At 34.7% G+C, this 15,584-nt stretch overlaps 1 protein-coding gene across 3 annotated transcripts in view; it reads left to right on the top strand.

Moving 5' to 3' along the window:
* LOC127856168 (dipeptidyl peptidase 4-like) overlaps window positions 1-15,576 on the top strand; it is a 33,370-nt gene extending 17,794 nt beyond the window's left edge. For all 3 annotated transcript variants that reach the window (XM_052392220.1, XM_052392221.1, XM_052392222.1), the window contains 17 exons: window positions 972-1,066; window positions 2,027-2,150; window positions 3,136-3,174; window positions 3,475-3,594; window positions 4,822-4,916; window positions 5,455-5,505; window positions 6,036-6,220; window positions 6,821-6,919; window positions 8,300-8,375; window positions 9,509-9,703; window positions 10,043-10,094; window positions 10,522-10,621; window positions 11,750-11,808; window positions 12,044-12,116; window positions 12,727-12,800; window positions 13,268-13,358; window positions 14,543-15,576. In XM_052392220.1, the coding sequence (XP_052248180.1) occupies window positions 972-1,066; window positions 2,027-2,150; window positions 3,136-3,174; window positions 3,475-3,594; window positions 4,822-4,916; window positions 5,455-5,505; window positions 6,036-6,220; window positions 6,821-6,919; window positions 8,300-8,375; window positions 9,509-9,703; window positions 10,043-10,094; window positions 10,522-10,621; window positions 11,750-11,808; window positions 12,044-12,116; window positions 12,727-12,800; window positions 13,268-13,358; window positions 14,543-14,625 (1,611 nt within the window). In that variant the 3' untranslated portion in view covers window positions 14,626-15,576. The remainder of the gene's footprint in view (window positions 1-971; window positions 1,067-2,026; window positions 2,151-3,135; window positions 3,175-3,474; window positions 3,595-4,821; window positions 4,917-5,454; window positions 5,506-6,035; window positions 6,221-6,820; window positions 6,920-8,299; window positions 8,376-9,508; window positions 9,704-10,042; window positions 10,095-10,521; window positions 10,622-11,749; window positions 11,809-12,043; window positions 12,117-12,726; window positions 12,801-13,267; window positions 13,359-14,542) is intronic.
* Window positions 15,577-15,584: the final 8 nt, after the last annotated feature.

Genomic DNA, 15,584 nt, shown 5'->3' with positions numbered 1-15,584 from the left:
ATCTCCCTTTTAAACAAATACCATCATTATGTCGTGTTTGTGTGTGTGTTTACTCACATGATATCATTGTAATTTGTATAGTTGAAACATTGCAGACATGTGCTTGACAATTCAACTTCATTTAATGTAATACATGCTTGTTGTCTGGAGCTTTAAACATTTGGAGGGGCACTTAACGTCAATCTCGAGATAATATTCACGCTAATTCTTTGAATGAAGTCTTCCAATGTCCATCTACGGTTAACTCCTTCAACATTTATCGTCCATGGTTTTTCATCTTAAAAATGTAATGTTTTATTGCTCTTGTTTTATTGGCTCATTCAGTTGTTTATTCGAAAATTTTTGTGAACTTAATGTCAGTTTTGATTTAAGACTCAAAATAATTATGGTTGAAAATTCCTCATCATGATTGCCAACTGTAAAATGCTTTCCTTTCGTTTGATTTATTAAAGTTGATAAAGTATGGATGAGTCCGAAATATTTTTAATAAAGTAAAAATCATAGTTACAACTTACAATTTTTAAATAGCTAAGTATTGTTTGTTGTTGTTATTTGAACTATAATGCACTAAAGAAAACCAAGCTAAAGTTAATGCAATAAGATTGCATTATATGTAAATGCATACAATATTACGATTACATTATAATACTTATAATTTATGTATACATTTATTAATCAATGAATATTTATCAAAACCCAAATAAAATGGGTTAATTTGTATTTCAAAGCAAGTATTACCAAATATGCTTATCAACAATGATAATAAGGAGCTGCATGTAAACAGCAACTTCCGGTCGGTCCAGTGATCGGGAGCTAATGTAAACAAAACGGCTAAATATATCTGACTATAGACTTATTCCTTACTTTTGATGAAAATTTATATTGCCATTAAATAGCTGGTAAAGCTTTAGGTCTATCTCTGAAAAGCAGCGGCAGTCTAGTTGAGTAATAGTTGGCACTATTGTTTTTAGGCGGGTACAACCAACCCTGTGTTCTCTCTGCATGTATTCCACACGCATTCGAACAAAACGATCAACATAGAACCGCCAGAGGACTTAAAAAATATGTAAGTATGTGAAATGGCTGATGTTTCTGTTAAGGTGAACTCTTGATTTTGTAACGCGTAATATGTTTTATCTTAAAGGGGCCTTTTCACATATTTTGGCATTTTTCAACTTATTCATTAAATGCTTTATATCGATAAATGTAAACATTGGATCGTAAAAGCTCCATTAAAAAATCAAGAATAACATTTAAAAAAGGAAAAGAACATTGCCCGGACCAGGTTTCGAACCAGTGACCCCTGGAGTCCTGCCAGAGTCCTGACGTAAAAACGCTTTAGCCTACTGAGCTATTCCGCCGAGTACACATACTGGACGTATTTTATACCTTATATAAGCAATCTTCGTAGTTTCACAAAATTTAACGACAAAAACAGAACTCTCCAAATTATTCAATCGTTTCGCGTTGCAACGCTTTATAATTTTTAGGTTTTAAAATCGTCAAAAGATGCATATAATGGCTATATTAGACCATGGTAAATGTTCAGTATTACTGTTTCCTCACAAATATCATAACTAAAATGAAAATTTGCGAATCTGAAACAACTTTTTTCAATTTTGTCAATTTACCAAAGCGTGAAAAGATCCCTTTAATTGATTTATCCGTGCTTAACCAATAAAAAACTTTTTAAATAAGCTCCATAGTTCAGTCCTGTGTTCATAGTAATGTACGTGTTCAAATACTCTACGGTATTTTGTTTAAGTGTACGTTTACCTGTTAGAACACATCAATTTACAAATTATATCTTAATAAGCAATTAAATCAGTTAAGACCATTTGGCAATATTACGGTTGTGTTTTTTTATTTATTTCTATCCAGACTTTCTTTTCTGTCGACCATTTCTTAAGGTGGACATATCTAATAGAACCAAATTTAAGAATATTTTATGGGGGCACTCTTAAAAAAAAGTTTTACGTCGATTTGTTGTGTATGCTATATTCATTTCTTTCCATCATCTTCGCAGCGACCACTACTTCACGACGGTCACGTGGGCGGATAGTGAGCGCGTGCTGATCACGTGGATGAACAGATTCCAGAACATGACGCTCTATACGATCTGTCATGCGCAGAACGGCTCCTGCTATGAGGTTTGGTACTCAAGGAATAATATTCGATTGATTGGTATACCAGATTAAGCCGAATTATTTTGAAAATATACCTCATTGTTTAAGTCGTGTTCTGAGAAAACTGGACATAATGCATGCACGTAAAGTGTTGTTCCAGATTAGCCTGTGCAGTCCGCACAAGCTAATCAGGGGCGGCACTTTCCGCTTTTATGACATTTTTCGTTAAAATGAAGTCTCTTCTTAGCAAAAATCCAATTGAGGCGGAAAATGTGTCGTCCCTGATAAGCCTGTGTGGACTGCACAGGCTAATCTGGGACGACACTTTACGCACTTGCATTATGCCCAGTTTTCTTAGAGCGCGACTCGCTTAGTCGTTATGCGTTGAGCATTCAGAATGGTATACTGAGTTGCATTATCAAAGCGACGGCAGAGATTTGTTAATTTGGTCGAAACAATGCGAGTTTGCGAACAGTGGTTCTATAAAATCATGATCCGATGTATTTGCAGTTTTCATTTAGTATACATATACAAAAATGTAGTATACATATAAGGAGGTAATTTACTTTGTTCCATTCACAAATGTTCATTTCCAACTGATATTTTTGTAGATAAACAACGATAATTTGGTATACAAATATACAGAAAATGCAGGGTTAAAATATTTATTTTATCTATTCCGGTGATGCTCTTAATTATGACAGAACAACGTCTATCAATGGACAAATGCTGTACGAACGCCGTTTTTTTCACTAATGTTCAATATTATGAAGATTATGATAATCGATGAAAGCTCTAACATTATCAGAACTAAAGGTCACAGTTTGAAAGTATCGAATACAAAATGAGTGCACATTAACTTGACACTTTTACAATAACTTTGACGGGCATAAAATTTCGCAAAATGACGTTTATTATGATTGCATATTGTTTCGTAAGCCGCTTTAATTGATTTTGTTAGTGGGGTCTGATGTTAAACTTGTTCATTTTTTCGATCTGGCTTTTTCAGAACTACCGATATCTAGCCCCTTCCGGATGGTGCGAAACCGTAAGTTGTCCAGACAGGTTTTACAAAAATTATGTGACTGTCTTTAATCAAGCTACATTTATACCGAAAATCATCGATTAAGATGCTCTACCGGTATTTTATATTTGATGGTTTCATATTATTTTACATTCACTCTTTTACAAATAACAGCAAGCAAAATAGTGTGCTACCAATTATCCGCAAATGCAAAGAGTCTCACTAAATATTGAACAGATACGAAGCTTTAAACGTGTAATTCTTTAAATCTGGAATATTTTAGAACTGACGACAATAGTTACAATTAATTTGATAACGTTTCAGCCGTCTGCGATCGTATTCAAAGAAGACGGCAGCGGGTACTTCACGGTGCTGCCATTGCGGGAGGGCGAGGCTGGTTATTTCCGGCACGTGGCCCTGGTTGACGCCGGAAACAGTGTAAATGTAAGCAGCGAATAGTTTTACGACTTTACTAAACACTTACACAAAAACAAATATTACAAAAAGACCAATGCAACTGTATGTTGTTGATTTTGAATAGCTGAAATTTAATGCACATGCACACTGATTTTGTTCTCAGTAAAGTAAGACCCAGCCAAAGCATTATGTCGATTGTTACTCATAGTTAAAACTTATTTGATTATTTTTAAGTATATGCCAGAAAGGTCGCATACAATGTTTTATAAGAAGGCGAAATTTGTTAAAAGGTCATAATCGTGCCTTGTTTTGTAGCTAATGTTAATGCAAGTGTTTTTATTAAATTTCATGTTTAACCCATTTATGCCTAGCGTCCTGAAAAAAGGACATTGCAAACAGCGTAGACCCAGATGAGACGCCGCATAGTGCGGCGTCTCCTCTGGGTCTGCGCTGTTTGCTTAAAGAAATTTCTGTAAGATATATTCTAAAAATAGAAATAAATATACCAGACATCCCTAATTTTGGAAATAACTTGATCCAATTTAGAAGGATGGGAAAGTCCACTAGGCATAACTGGGTTAAATGGAATGATCTAGTGCAGGATCGCATTTTGGGCCAGTGGCATTTTCCTGCGATGTTGTGTGCAGGTAGGTCACATGCAGATTAAAGGGGGGGGGGGGGGGGGGCGCTTGTGGTGTAAGTGTTACCTACAAGAAAGGTTTCCTTTGCTTACTTGAGTTTGGATGAGGGTATAATGCTGTAATGTTTGTGTATGAAGCTTGACTGCAAACCTTTCTTCAAAAAATGTGTAAATAGTTCGAAATCTAGTTTGTTCGCTTGGTGGAATTTCTTGTAATAATGTATGTATTAATTTTAGTTTTCAGTTTAATTATCCAATGCAACTGTTTACGTATAGAAAACTTCAAACATTTTTGTAGGCCATAATATAGGGTGAATTACCGAAATGACTATTAATGCAAGTGACGTTCAGCGTGTTTGGACAGCTCATCTTCTTTTTTGCTTTTATATTGTAATGGTTCTTTTTTTTCGATGCGTTTTTTATTTGTATTTCAAAATAATATCGCATATCGGTGTAAGTGTATGTGAAGAAGTCTTCATGCATACTTGGCAACAAAGCATGTATTTTAAGCTATATATTTCAGGATAATATGAAGTCAGTTTTAAGTGCGATTTTCTGTCTTTTTTTATTTTCTTACAGAAACAACTTACTGTGTCGTCTTTTTTTGTTTTAAGATAAAAAGCGATAACCTGGGAAAGAGGACGTTTATAACTTCCGGTCAATATGACGTCATCGAAATAGAGAAATATGACCCCAAAACTGCCTTAATGTAGGTATAAAAAACGTTCAAGCATTTTAGTGTGTTCCAAACTGGAATATTAAATATTATATTAACTTTATCAAAAGGAAAATGTATGCAACCCAGGAATCACTAATCATTTTATACAATAATTGAAATCTACGTGTTTTTATGACTGTGTCCTAGCTGGAATGGTCAATGTAAAGCTTTGAGGATATAAACCAGAGATCATGGGAAGAAATAATTGAGACGCATGTTCTGTAATTGTAACTGTTATATTCTAAAATGGTGGTTAAGTTGTATATCCGTGATTACGTCACAATCAGTTGCTATATCATACTTTATTAAGACAGGGAACCTTCACTGGTAACGCTTTGTTTATATGTCTGTGGTTGTGATGGTTCTAAGAATAATGTATCTTTTCAGATAACTCTGTAAAAATTATGTTATTTTCCTTATTCAAAAACAATATTGACAGCTTTGCTGTGTATTTCGTTTTTGAGTTTAATATGTCCGTGTTTAATGAATAAAATGGCATGTGGCAATGATAATACAATTTATTTTTCAGATATTATCTCGCATATAGGGCTGGCGATCCTACATCGAGGCACGTCTACAAGTAAGAATGACAGACATTGATGTATACAAAATAAATTGATATAAATGATATTTATTAATCATAGACATGTTTTTTTTTCAATAAAAATCACACAAATAATTGAAAGCTCAAATGCGAAATCCATTGTTGCCGGTATCAAATCAATAATACAGAAACGATGGTAAAGCTGTTCGACTTTGTATATGCTATGTACTAGTATACTATTCATTCTGCAATAGTGCCCCCTCCCCGCTTAAACCCACATTTATACTGACTATAAAACAATCATGTAACAGGAAAATTAGTTCGAATTTCGTGTCGCCTAAAAAACTCAAATCGTTGATATCCGAAAGCCATTGTAATTATTGCGTTTTCGCTCAATTATTTTTAGAGGTACATATACATACAACTCTCCAAGATTAGGCTTAAACGCGAACTGCATGTTATATGGCTCTTATGTAAAACGTATGTTGACGAGCTATATAAGTGTCTTAACATTTAATAAACATGCTAACGTTGAGTGGACTCAATCTTGCGCGCGTTTTTCTTAGGACTTCCACTCGTGAAGGAGACGTGAATTTCTTGAAGCCCACGTGCGTCTCGTGCACGGACCCGGACACGTGCGACTGGGTCTCCGCGAGCTTCTCAACCAAGCCGGATGGCGAGTTTTATATGCTCACGTGCCTCGGACCTAGCGTTCCAACGTACACCATGCGATCAACGGCGACGCAATCCGGTAATATATCGTTCAGTTTGACGTTTTGATATAAGTACTCGAATAAGTTATTACATTCCAAGAGAACTATTGCGAAATATTGCATAGCAAATATTGATTTTACAGACTGAATGGAATAGAACCCATGCACTTCTAAACTACTAGTCGTAATGGCGGGAATGCTGATTATGTTGATGATATTGATGACGTAGAACTGGAAGTCAGAATTAAATATGACGATCAGGATACATATGATGATGACGCAATAAAAATGATGATTATAATAATATTGAAGAAGAAGACCATGTTGAAACTACTGATGATATTGCTGCTACTGGAGGAGGAGAAAGAGAATGAGGAGGAGAATGAGGAGGAGAATGAGGAGGAGAATGACGATGATGATGATGATGATGATGATGATGATGATGATGATGATGATGATGATGATGATGATGATGATGATGATGATGATGATGATGATGATGATGATGATGATGATGATGATGATGATGATGATGATGATGATGATGCTGATGATGATGATGATTATAACTATGATGATTATAATGATGATGATGATGATGATCCCTGTTGTTATTGCTCATATTTCTGCCGTTGCAGTTATATCATTCGAGGACAACAAGGAGGCAGCTGATAAGTTGACCACGTTGGCTCTCCCAAGAACCAAGTTCCTGCGCATTCCCCTCGATAATACCAACTGTATGCCACACATAAATTATTATATAATATATTATATAATCAAACGAATTTTATCTCTGAAAACGACTTCGCGTAAGGCGCTTGTTTTCCTCAGTCGCGGCGAGTATTTAGTGCCGGTAGTACGTGTACTTTGCTCAGAGAATACCTTGTGATGTCGTAGTGATAACTGCGTTTCCTTTTTTTCTACATATTGCATCCCCCTTGGTGCAAAAAGGTACTATGTGACATTGCAATTAGAATGCAGATGGTACCTGTTTGCACCAATGGGGCGATTTATGAGCTTAATATTGTTATAACAACAAAAATGATACACATACATTAAAAATCACGACACTAACTACCGGTAGCTATTGTTTCTTAAAATCACCAGCTAGTGTTATTTCGCTGAACTCTGCATCTAATTAGTATTCTCTTGTTCTGGCAAATAGAGTTTACAAGATAAGTATTCAATAAATATGTTTTATTTAACGGGTATTGAAAACGTGAACCATTTGTCTGTGCGTTACAGTTTATCCTTACAGTTTTGAAATAATGCTGAGATTATTACGATTATACACGTCTGATGATGTGATAACATAAAGCAAGTGTACATGCAAACCGATCCCTGATGATGTGATAACATAAAGCAAGTGTACATGCAAACCGTTCCCTGATGATGTGATAACATAAAGCAAGTGTACATGCAAACCGTTCCCTGATGATGTGATAACATAAAGCAAGTGTACATGCAAACCGTTCCTTTGTTACAATGTTCATGAGTATCTGGCAATATATGCCTTAGCTAAGTTGCAATTAAATTACTGAGATCGAGGTAAGCTAGCAACAGCTATCATGTTATTACTCTTTTGGCATTCATCAGAGGGGGTCATTACGTGACAAATAAGATGGCGACGTCCGTGTCGAGACATATAATTATTTATCGCCAGTTTAATACCCTTTATTATTTTTTTAAACGCCACTTACTTTCCAGGCATATCATCAGGAATGTGATTAAAGTTTATTTTGTATGATTATTCATTCTTTATATTGACTTTATTTGTTGCGAATTTTCTTACCGGGAGCTGTAATTGTGTGAACCGCTAAAATGTTTCGCTGCGAGTAACCACAAGATATAGAGCGAATATAAAAACGATATAAACGCTATCACTTTTTTGCCTACATGGCTGAGGAGTGAGCCGCATTTTAACAATTAATAGAAGTAATAAAGGGTATAAAACGGCGAAAAATTGTCGACTCGGCATGTACGTCCCCGTCTTGTTTGTCACGTGAATATCCCTTCTTATGCATGCTTGCTTAAAATAGATTGAACAGAATATTCCAGAGATACTAGTAGTCGATGTCTCATGATTGAAATTTCAAATCATTTTCTGCTAATTGCAGCAATGTGGGCGAAGCTGCTATTGCCAGAACCTCTCAAAGAAGACGAGGTGATACAATACAACATGCTCACAAGTGTGTAAGTGAACGTACGTACATAACATTTGGCCGTGCTCTGTGAAAAGGGGGTTTAATGCATGTGCGTAAAGTGTCGTTCCAGATAAGCATGTGCATGCCGCACAGGCTTATCAGGGACAACACTTACCGCCTGAACTTGATTTTTGCTAAGAAGAAACGTTCTATATACGAAAAATATCATACATTTAAGCGGACAGTGTCGTCACTGAACAGCTTGTGCGGACTGCACATGCTAATATGTGACGACACTTTACGCGCATGCATTAAACTCCTTTTTCAAATAGCACTGCCCATATATAGGTGAATATTTTGTCCGATATCGTATTGTGATTCCTCTGGAGAGAATAGTATTCATATTCCAATAATACTTGGGCAGCGTGTTTTGTGTTCATTATCATCTTGCTGATTCGAAAATTAAGGACCTTTTTCGGGAGGCACATTTGCATCATGGGGTTATGTTAATGAATTGCATAAAAACTAAAAATATACTTGCGCATTTGCTTTACGCGAGTAACCAAAATACTATGCTGTTGTGAATATAATGAAATTAATAATTAAATGGTGCGCTGTGTATTTGCTAAAAATGTTTAGAAGTGTTGTTTCTGTGGAACTTATTAGACGAATACTGAATAAGCACGCTTCAGAGTGGCAAAACGTTGTTTATTGGCCTTTAAGAAAAAAAGTTATTTCTTTTCATACTCTGACAATTTTTTTTTTTAATTGTATCTTTATTTTACAGCACTACAGCATATGCTGTCGGATTCTTTTCGTTTACATTACCTGATTGATTTAAAATTCTGACTATGTAATTTGTATGTTAAAATATCAGCGCGTATCGGGAAACGAATCATTTATCCTCTATCTTGGAAAACTGCAGGGGCGTTAAAGTGTCATCCCAAATACATGTATACGCGCGCATTCCACACACGGCTATCAAAGGGGAAACTTTCCGCCTTAACTGGACTTTCGTTTATAAAAGACATCCTTTAATCGAACAATGCCATACAAGCGGAAAGTGTCGTACTTGAGTGGCTTTTGCGGACTGCAAATGTTAATGCTAGACGACCGTTTGCGAAAATGAATTAAACCCCATTTTCCCAGAATACGGTTTATATACATTGATTTTTATTATAGATATGGGGGCCCCGACTCTCAGAAAGTATCCAAAGCCTTCTCCCTAGGTTGGGAAGATTACCTGGCCAGCTCACACAACATTGTGATTGGCTACGCCGACCCACGTGGCTCGAGTGGGCGGGGCGACGCCTGGAGACATGCTAACTACCGCCATCTTGGAACCACCGAAGTGGACGATTCTATAGTTGCGGGAAGGTAAAGATTCTATAGTGTATCTGATATTGTCTTTCCTCGGATAATCTTTCAAAAAGCAAGAATATCAAAGTCAATAATAACTTGAAGTGGAAGTTATTTGGACCGATAAAAACACCCTTTGATATGTTTTGTGTACAACACAATATCAAACACAAATAAAACAAAATCATACAACGAACATATTGTTCCAAGATGACATAAACGCAAGTTTAAATAAAACAAGGTCACAAATGGGTCCATTGTTCATCATCCTTTAACAGAATTGTGTCATCTTATACGACATATACTTATATACAAGATTATGAAGAGTGTGTGTCAAGATCTTGATGTATTCTTTAGGTATTTCAATAGCCTGAAGTACATCGGGGATAGGACGGCAATTTGGGGATGGGTGAGTACCGATGCAGAAATCATTTTATAAAAGAGAATTTTTTGTTTATTTTTTTTTTTATGTTTGCTTCCAAAACCATCCTTTTGACAAATATGCGTTTTCGTGCACACAGATAAAGCATTGAATTTAAGTATTTATACAATGTATTTTAGCAAAAGTGCTGTATGTACAATGCCTTAAATACTAGCCGCATATTGTATGTTAAGTATTTTTACGACTAAAATTATGTAACGCATGTACACTTATTACGTTATTAGCAATAAATGTCCGCAAATTTTAAATGATTCTAGGAAAAAACAATTATGCATAAATTATGCTAGAATATAATAGTTTACGCAAACGCGCTATTGTTTTAAACATTACTCGTGTAAGAACTTTAACAAATAGAAACATTGTACAGAACACTTAAATGGTAACCATGTTACAGTCTTACGGGGGTTATCTGACCGCCTCAGTGCTAGGTCGCGGCTCGGAGGTGTTCGACTGCGGCATGTCGGTCGCCCCGGTAACGGCATGGACGTACTATGGTAAGCAGGGTCTGCAGTCCAACGTCCGGTTTGCATGGCAACACAATAACCTGCCACTGTGTTATGATTCTTTAAATACATCTAGCAGAAATAAAATGGGCTTTTGTTAAGAAAACGCACTGATAATTAAGTCTAGTAAATATAGTTTATAAGTAAGAAGAAAGTTCAGAGTTTACTTTATTTATTAGTCAATTAACAACGAGTTACTTTATTTATTAGTCAATTCAAAACGAGTAAGTGTTCCGATGAGTAGAAAATACACCACGATCAAATAGTATTCAAATTGTCATCTCTGCGACAACTAAGATCACTTTATCAAACGTGTCTCTGCTCAGGAATAGAGCTTTGTTTAGGGGTATGATGGCACTTGATTATGTTCCTTGCCTGTTGTAAACAAGTGAATAGCATATTTGAATACAAATTATGATCAACTATTATTTTAGTTTATAATAAATCATAAGAAGTGAATCATCAAATTAACCCCATACTTGTGTGGGTTACAATATTTGAAAAGAAGGGAATCAACAATTTGCACACTCAATGTTTCGTTACGTTATTTATAGAAACGACTGTGACAATGTCGGTGCATTATTCCACAGGTGGAAGTAACTTATATAATATATATATATATATATATATAATTTTTTGAAATTAGTTTTTAGGGGGTTAGTGGTTGCATATGCATGCATTATGTGACATGCCTCGTATTTCAAAAAAAAGGACGCGAGCTATCGATTAAGGGGAAAAACGAAACAATATTATAAGATAGTCTGTCGAAGATTTATTCGGGTTGACAAACGGGCTCGAAACATTTCTTGGTTATCGGCCGACTGTAAGTAAACGGCTGGACAGATTTCTTTGAAGTAAACTTCTGAAATGTTGTCCAATTGCCCATAAGAGGAACAAGGAATGCTTTGGATTAAAGCTATTTGAAAAATTTGTGCGGCCCGTGAAGACAGGTCTATGATAAATTCAAGTTAATGACCTTGTTTTTTTAATTCATGGCTCTTTGTCAAGTTTGCTCTCATTAAACATGACTTTATATATATATTTTTTAATATATTGGGCTCCTGGGCCCATATACTATTCAGGGTACGTTACTTCCACATGTGCATTATTCTTTTCCAGATACTGTATATACAGAGCGGTATATGGGCCTTCCAGATGAAAACTCTGAAGCTTATAATGTAATAAGCATATTTCATTATTCAATAAATGTTTATATATTAATGTTAAAGCTTTAGATAAAAATAGTTCGTCCAAAGTATTCGTGTTAAGATTTTTAGTAAAAATAGGCGAACCATTTTCTGAAAAGCATGTACAAAGACTTTTTCAAATACGGTTACCATGATTTGATACAGTTCGCTTTGTATTCATTTTTTAATCTAAAAGTTAATTAACACTTTTTTATTTTCTTTACAGTATGCAAATGTTTCTCGGTATGCCGAAAACTTTAAGAAGAGCACATTTATGCTCGTCCATGGAACGGGTGATGGTAAGTAATAACACAACAATTCACAGACGTTTACTTTTTCTGAAGTAAAACTCATTTCAAAACTTACTTGAACATAATATGCTATTCACTCATTTCATGAAGTATGATTGAAGAGCACTGTTCCATTCAAAGCATTAAACATGATTACGATAGAATATAATTACGTTAAAACGAGATAATTACTTCAAAGAGTAACATTCCGTTAAAAAACTAGAATTTGGCTAACTGTATTCAAAAGAATCATCATCATAGCGAGTGAAATAAATGCGTCCTTTCGCGAGGTATGTTTACAATTAAAACTGTGCAGGTGTTTTTGTTGTTGTTGGTGTTTAGCGCAGATATACCTATTACCTGCGGTCAAAGCAAAGAAATTATACAGTATTTGCGAGAGGTAATGTTTTGAACGTTTCTATGACAACACGATGCGCTTCATGAATACTTATTTTTGACATTTTTTATCATACTTAAAAAACAGACTTAAAAAAAGATTATAATGTGGGACAACACACTATTTTTCAGAGGAATTAACTGCGTACGAATTTGAACATAAAACCACTTTTGAGTGATGTTTTTGTTTTATTTAAACACGTGTTTTACACTTTTATTTCAGACAATGTACATTTCCAGAACTCTGCGCATCTAGCACGAGCGTTGACAGAGGCAAATGTGTACTTCCGTTCGCAGGTATTCTTTCACTGACTTCCTTATATAGAACGCGTCATACAAATGAGATTAAATTATGATTTGATTAAACAATTATCGCGTGACTTAAGCACTTTCGTTTTCAAACAATGTATAAAAAGAGACGCTGTACGAGTTTGCACACAGATTTTAATAAAAATAAAGCTATAATGTATTATAATGATATCAAGATATTCCTGACCTTTCATACGTATGAAATAATAATAATAATAAGAATAATAATAATCATCATCATCACCATCATCATAATAATCATCACCATCATCATCATCATGATCATCATCACCACCACCACCGCCAACATCACCACCACCACCACCACCATCATCATCATAATCATCATCACCACCACCACCATCATCATCATCACCACCATCATCACCACCACCACCACCATCATCATCATCATCATCATCATCGTGTAAGTAAATGACCATATGATATTTCAGTTTTACATCGATCAACAACATTCCATTAATGGCGGAAACTCGCGCACACATCTCTACAACACTCTTGAGGACTTCCTGCTCAATTGCTTCGGTAACGTTTGACGCTAGCTGTAGTAATTTGATATAGAACGGGTTGATGACGTTAATAAAACAAAGTTATCTCGTGACCATGTGTATGTGGTTCATTATTTCTCCGATTGAACACCGGGAGACTCGTTTACATTCGGGAATAGAAGTTAAGACATTGTCAGATATTTCTTTCAGATTAGGAAATATGTGAAATTCGTTTCAGTCCCATGGGAGCTTAAATGCGGCCAACACAAGTCATGATGCTTATCTGTTTTTGTTTTTCAGTTTTATTTTGATTTAGAACATGCATATCTTTTTATCATATTGATAGTGTGTGTGTCTTGGACAAAAACATAAATTATTTTTTGTTTTGCGCAATGATATTAAATATTATGGTTGATTTTTTAAAAGTATCTAGGGGGGAATAACATGTGCGAAAACAACGTGCCGATATGTTTTTTTTTACAATATTTCTTTGAATACATTTGGAATTATTTTTGTCGCATCAACATGCGACATATTTATTTTAGGCGGCGTCGGCGTTATGTGAAATGCTTTCATACACTTACTTGATAAGTGTTTATTTGCCATCATTTTGAAAGTATGAAACAACTTAAATATTTACATTTAATTACCAATAAACGGAATATTTGGATTGTATTTCGACGCCAATACTCTGTTTTTTCCTTGATAAAATACTATTTATTTGCTGTTAAAATAAGACTTGCGCACAGAATAACTGATAACGGTTGTATACGGGCATACTAAGCGTTTAGAGAATTGTTTACGCTCAAATTAAAAGATATGATACGTTTGCCTCTTGGTTAATTTGCTATAATCGTACATTTTAAGACGTCTCATGAGGCATGTGTAGACAATTATTGCACGGTTTATGTTATAATTAAGACACTTTTAAAATACTGAACTTTTTTAAAATTCGAATTGCTTTGAAACATTTCTGGAGTAAAAGCTGTCAATCCCGTATATAGTTTTTCTAAAAAAATTCAGAATTTATCATTGTCTTTCAAAAGATGAGTAAATAAGTAAAGGACGTAACGATATGTTTTGTTTTATGCAACAAGACTATATGCACTTGAAATACCGATATGCCGTTAAATATTATGTATGTGTTATCATAATAAAACTGTTCAAAAGTATATGTAAGACAACACGGCATGTATGGCGACTTATCTCTTCCAATTGTAGATGGTCGTTCTTCACGAATGGATGAATTGAACAATCCAACAGTCGCGAAACCAACAGAAAAGGATGTCGACAACGACGAATAAGTTTCCTGTACTAAGTATGATCGCTGACTATTTGGTGCATTTCGTCCATGTCCGTGAATAATCAAGGGGCTATGACATAGTTTGGGGCTAGATCATGTCTTTTTATTTTCAAAATAAAATAGTTAATATATATGAAATTTTATGTGATAGAAACAAATTCGCATATTATGCAGTTTTGATAAATACCAATTTGCTTTGATATTTAAAATTCGTTTTTGGATAAAATTACAGGGGCCATGTCTAAAACGCCAAGTTAACAACTTGGTAAATGATGAAGACTTTTACAATTATTGTATATGAGCACACAGTATTGTTAAAGATTTCGCCTTACAAACTTAGTATATAACTGTTAAGATTTTTAACTTTAAAAAGTATTTAACCAACTGTTCGATATTTAACAACCGTAATTGTTTTCTGTCTCGTGTAATACATGTTGGTCATTCATCAAAAACAAAACTTTCAGTTTATTTAATCAGAAATATCCCAACCATATAAAAACTTTCAAGTTTACAGAACTTAAGTTCGGATATAACATATAGGTATGTCTTACAAAGTTTGAACGGAAAGTTTCAATTTAGTTATGATGGAATATCATGGATAAACATAGTTTCCGCTGCACCTTAATCCTAAGGTTGTGATATTTTAATCCATTTTGTTAAGTGTTTATAAGTTTTTTGTGTATGATAATTTATTCCGTGCATGATTACGCATGAATAAACAATTGTTTAATGGTTGCTAAGCTCTGCTTTATTTTGTGTTTATTCTATTATTGTACAGAATCATGTTAACATTTATAGACAATTCATGTTGAAAATATTAACCGTACTTTGCATTAATGTAATGTTTTAGAAATTCGACTTTAACAACGATTGTATCTAATAGATGCTTCGCAATATATCTGGTTATCGAATATCCGTATATTATCGAATAAAGATTGTGTATATTGTATAAGAGTTCGC

The sequence above is a fragment of the Dreissena polymorpha genome, chromosome 13 (assembly GCF_020536995.1).
Source record: "Dreissena polymorpha isolate Duluth1 chromosome 13, UMN_Dpol_1.0, whole genome shotgun sequence".
In the NCBI taxonomy this organism is placed as follows: Eukaryota; Metazoa; Mollusca; class Bivalvia; order Myida; family Dreissenidae; genus Dreissena; species Dreissena polymorpha.
Note: the sequence above shows the minus strand (reverse complement) of the source record. Positions and strands in the feature narration are given on the sequence as shown.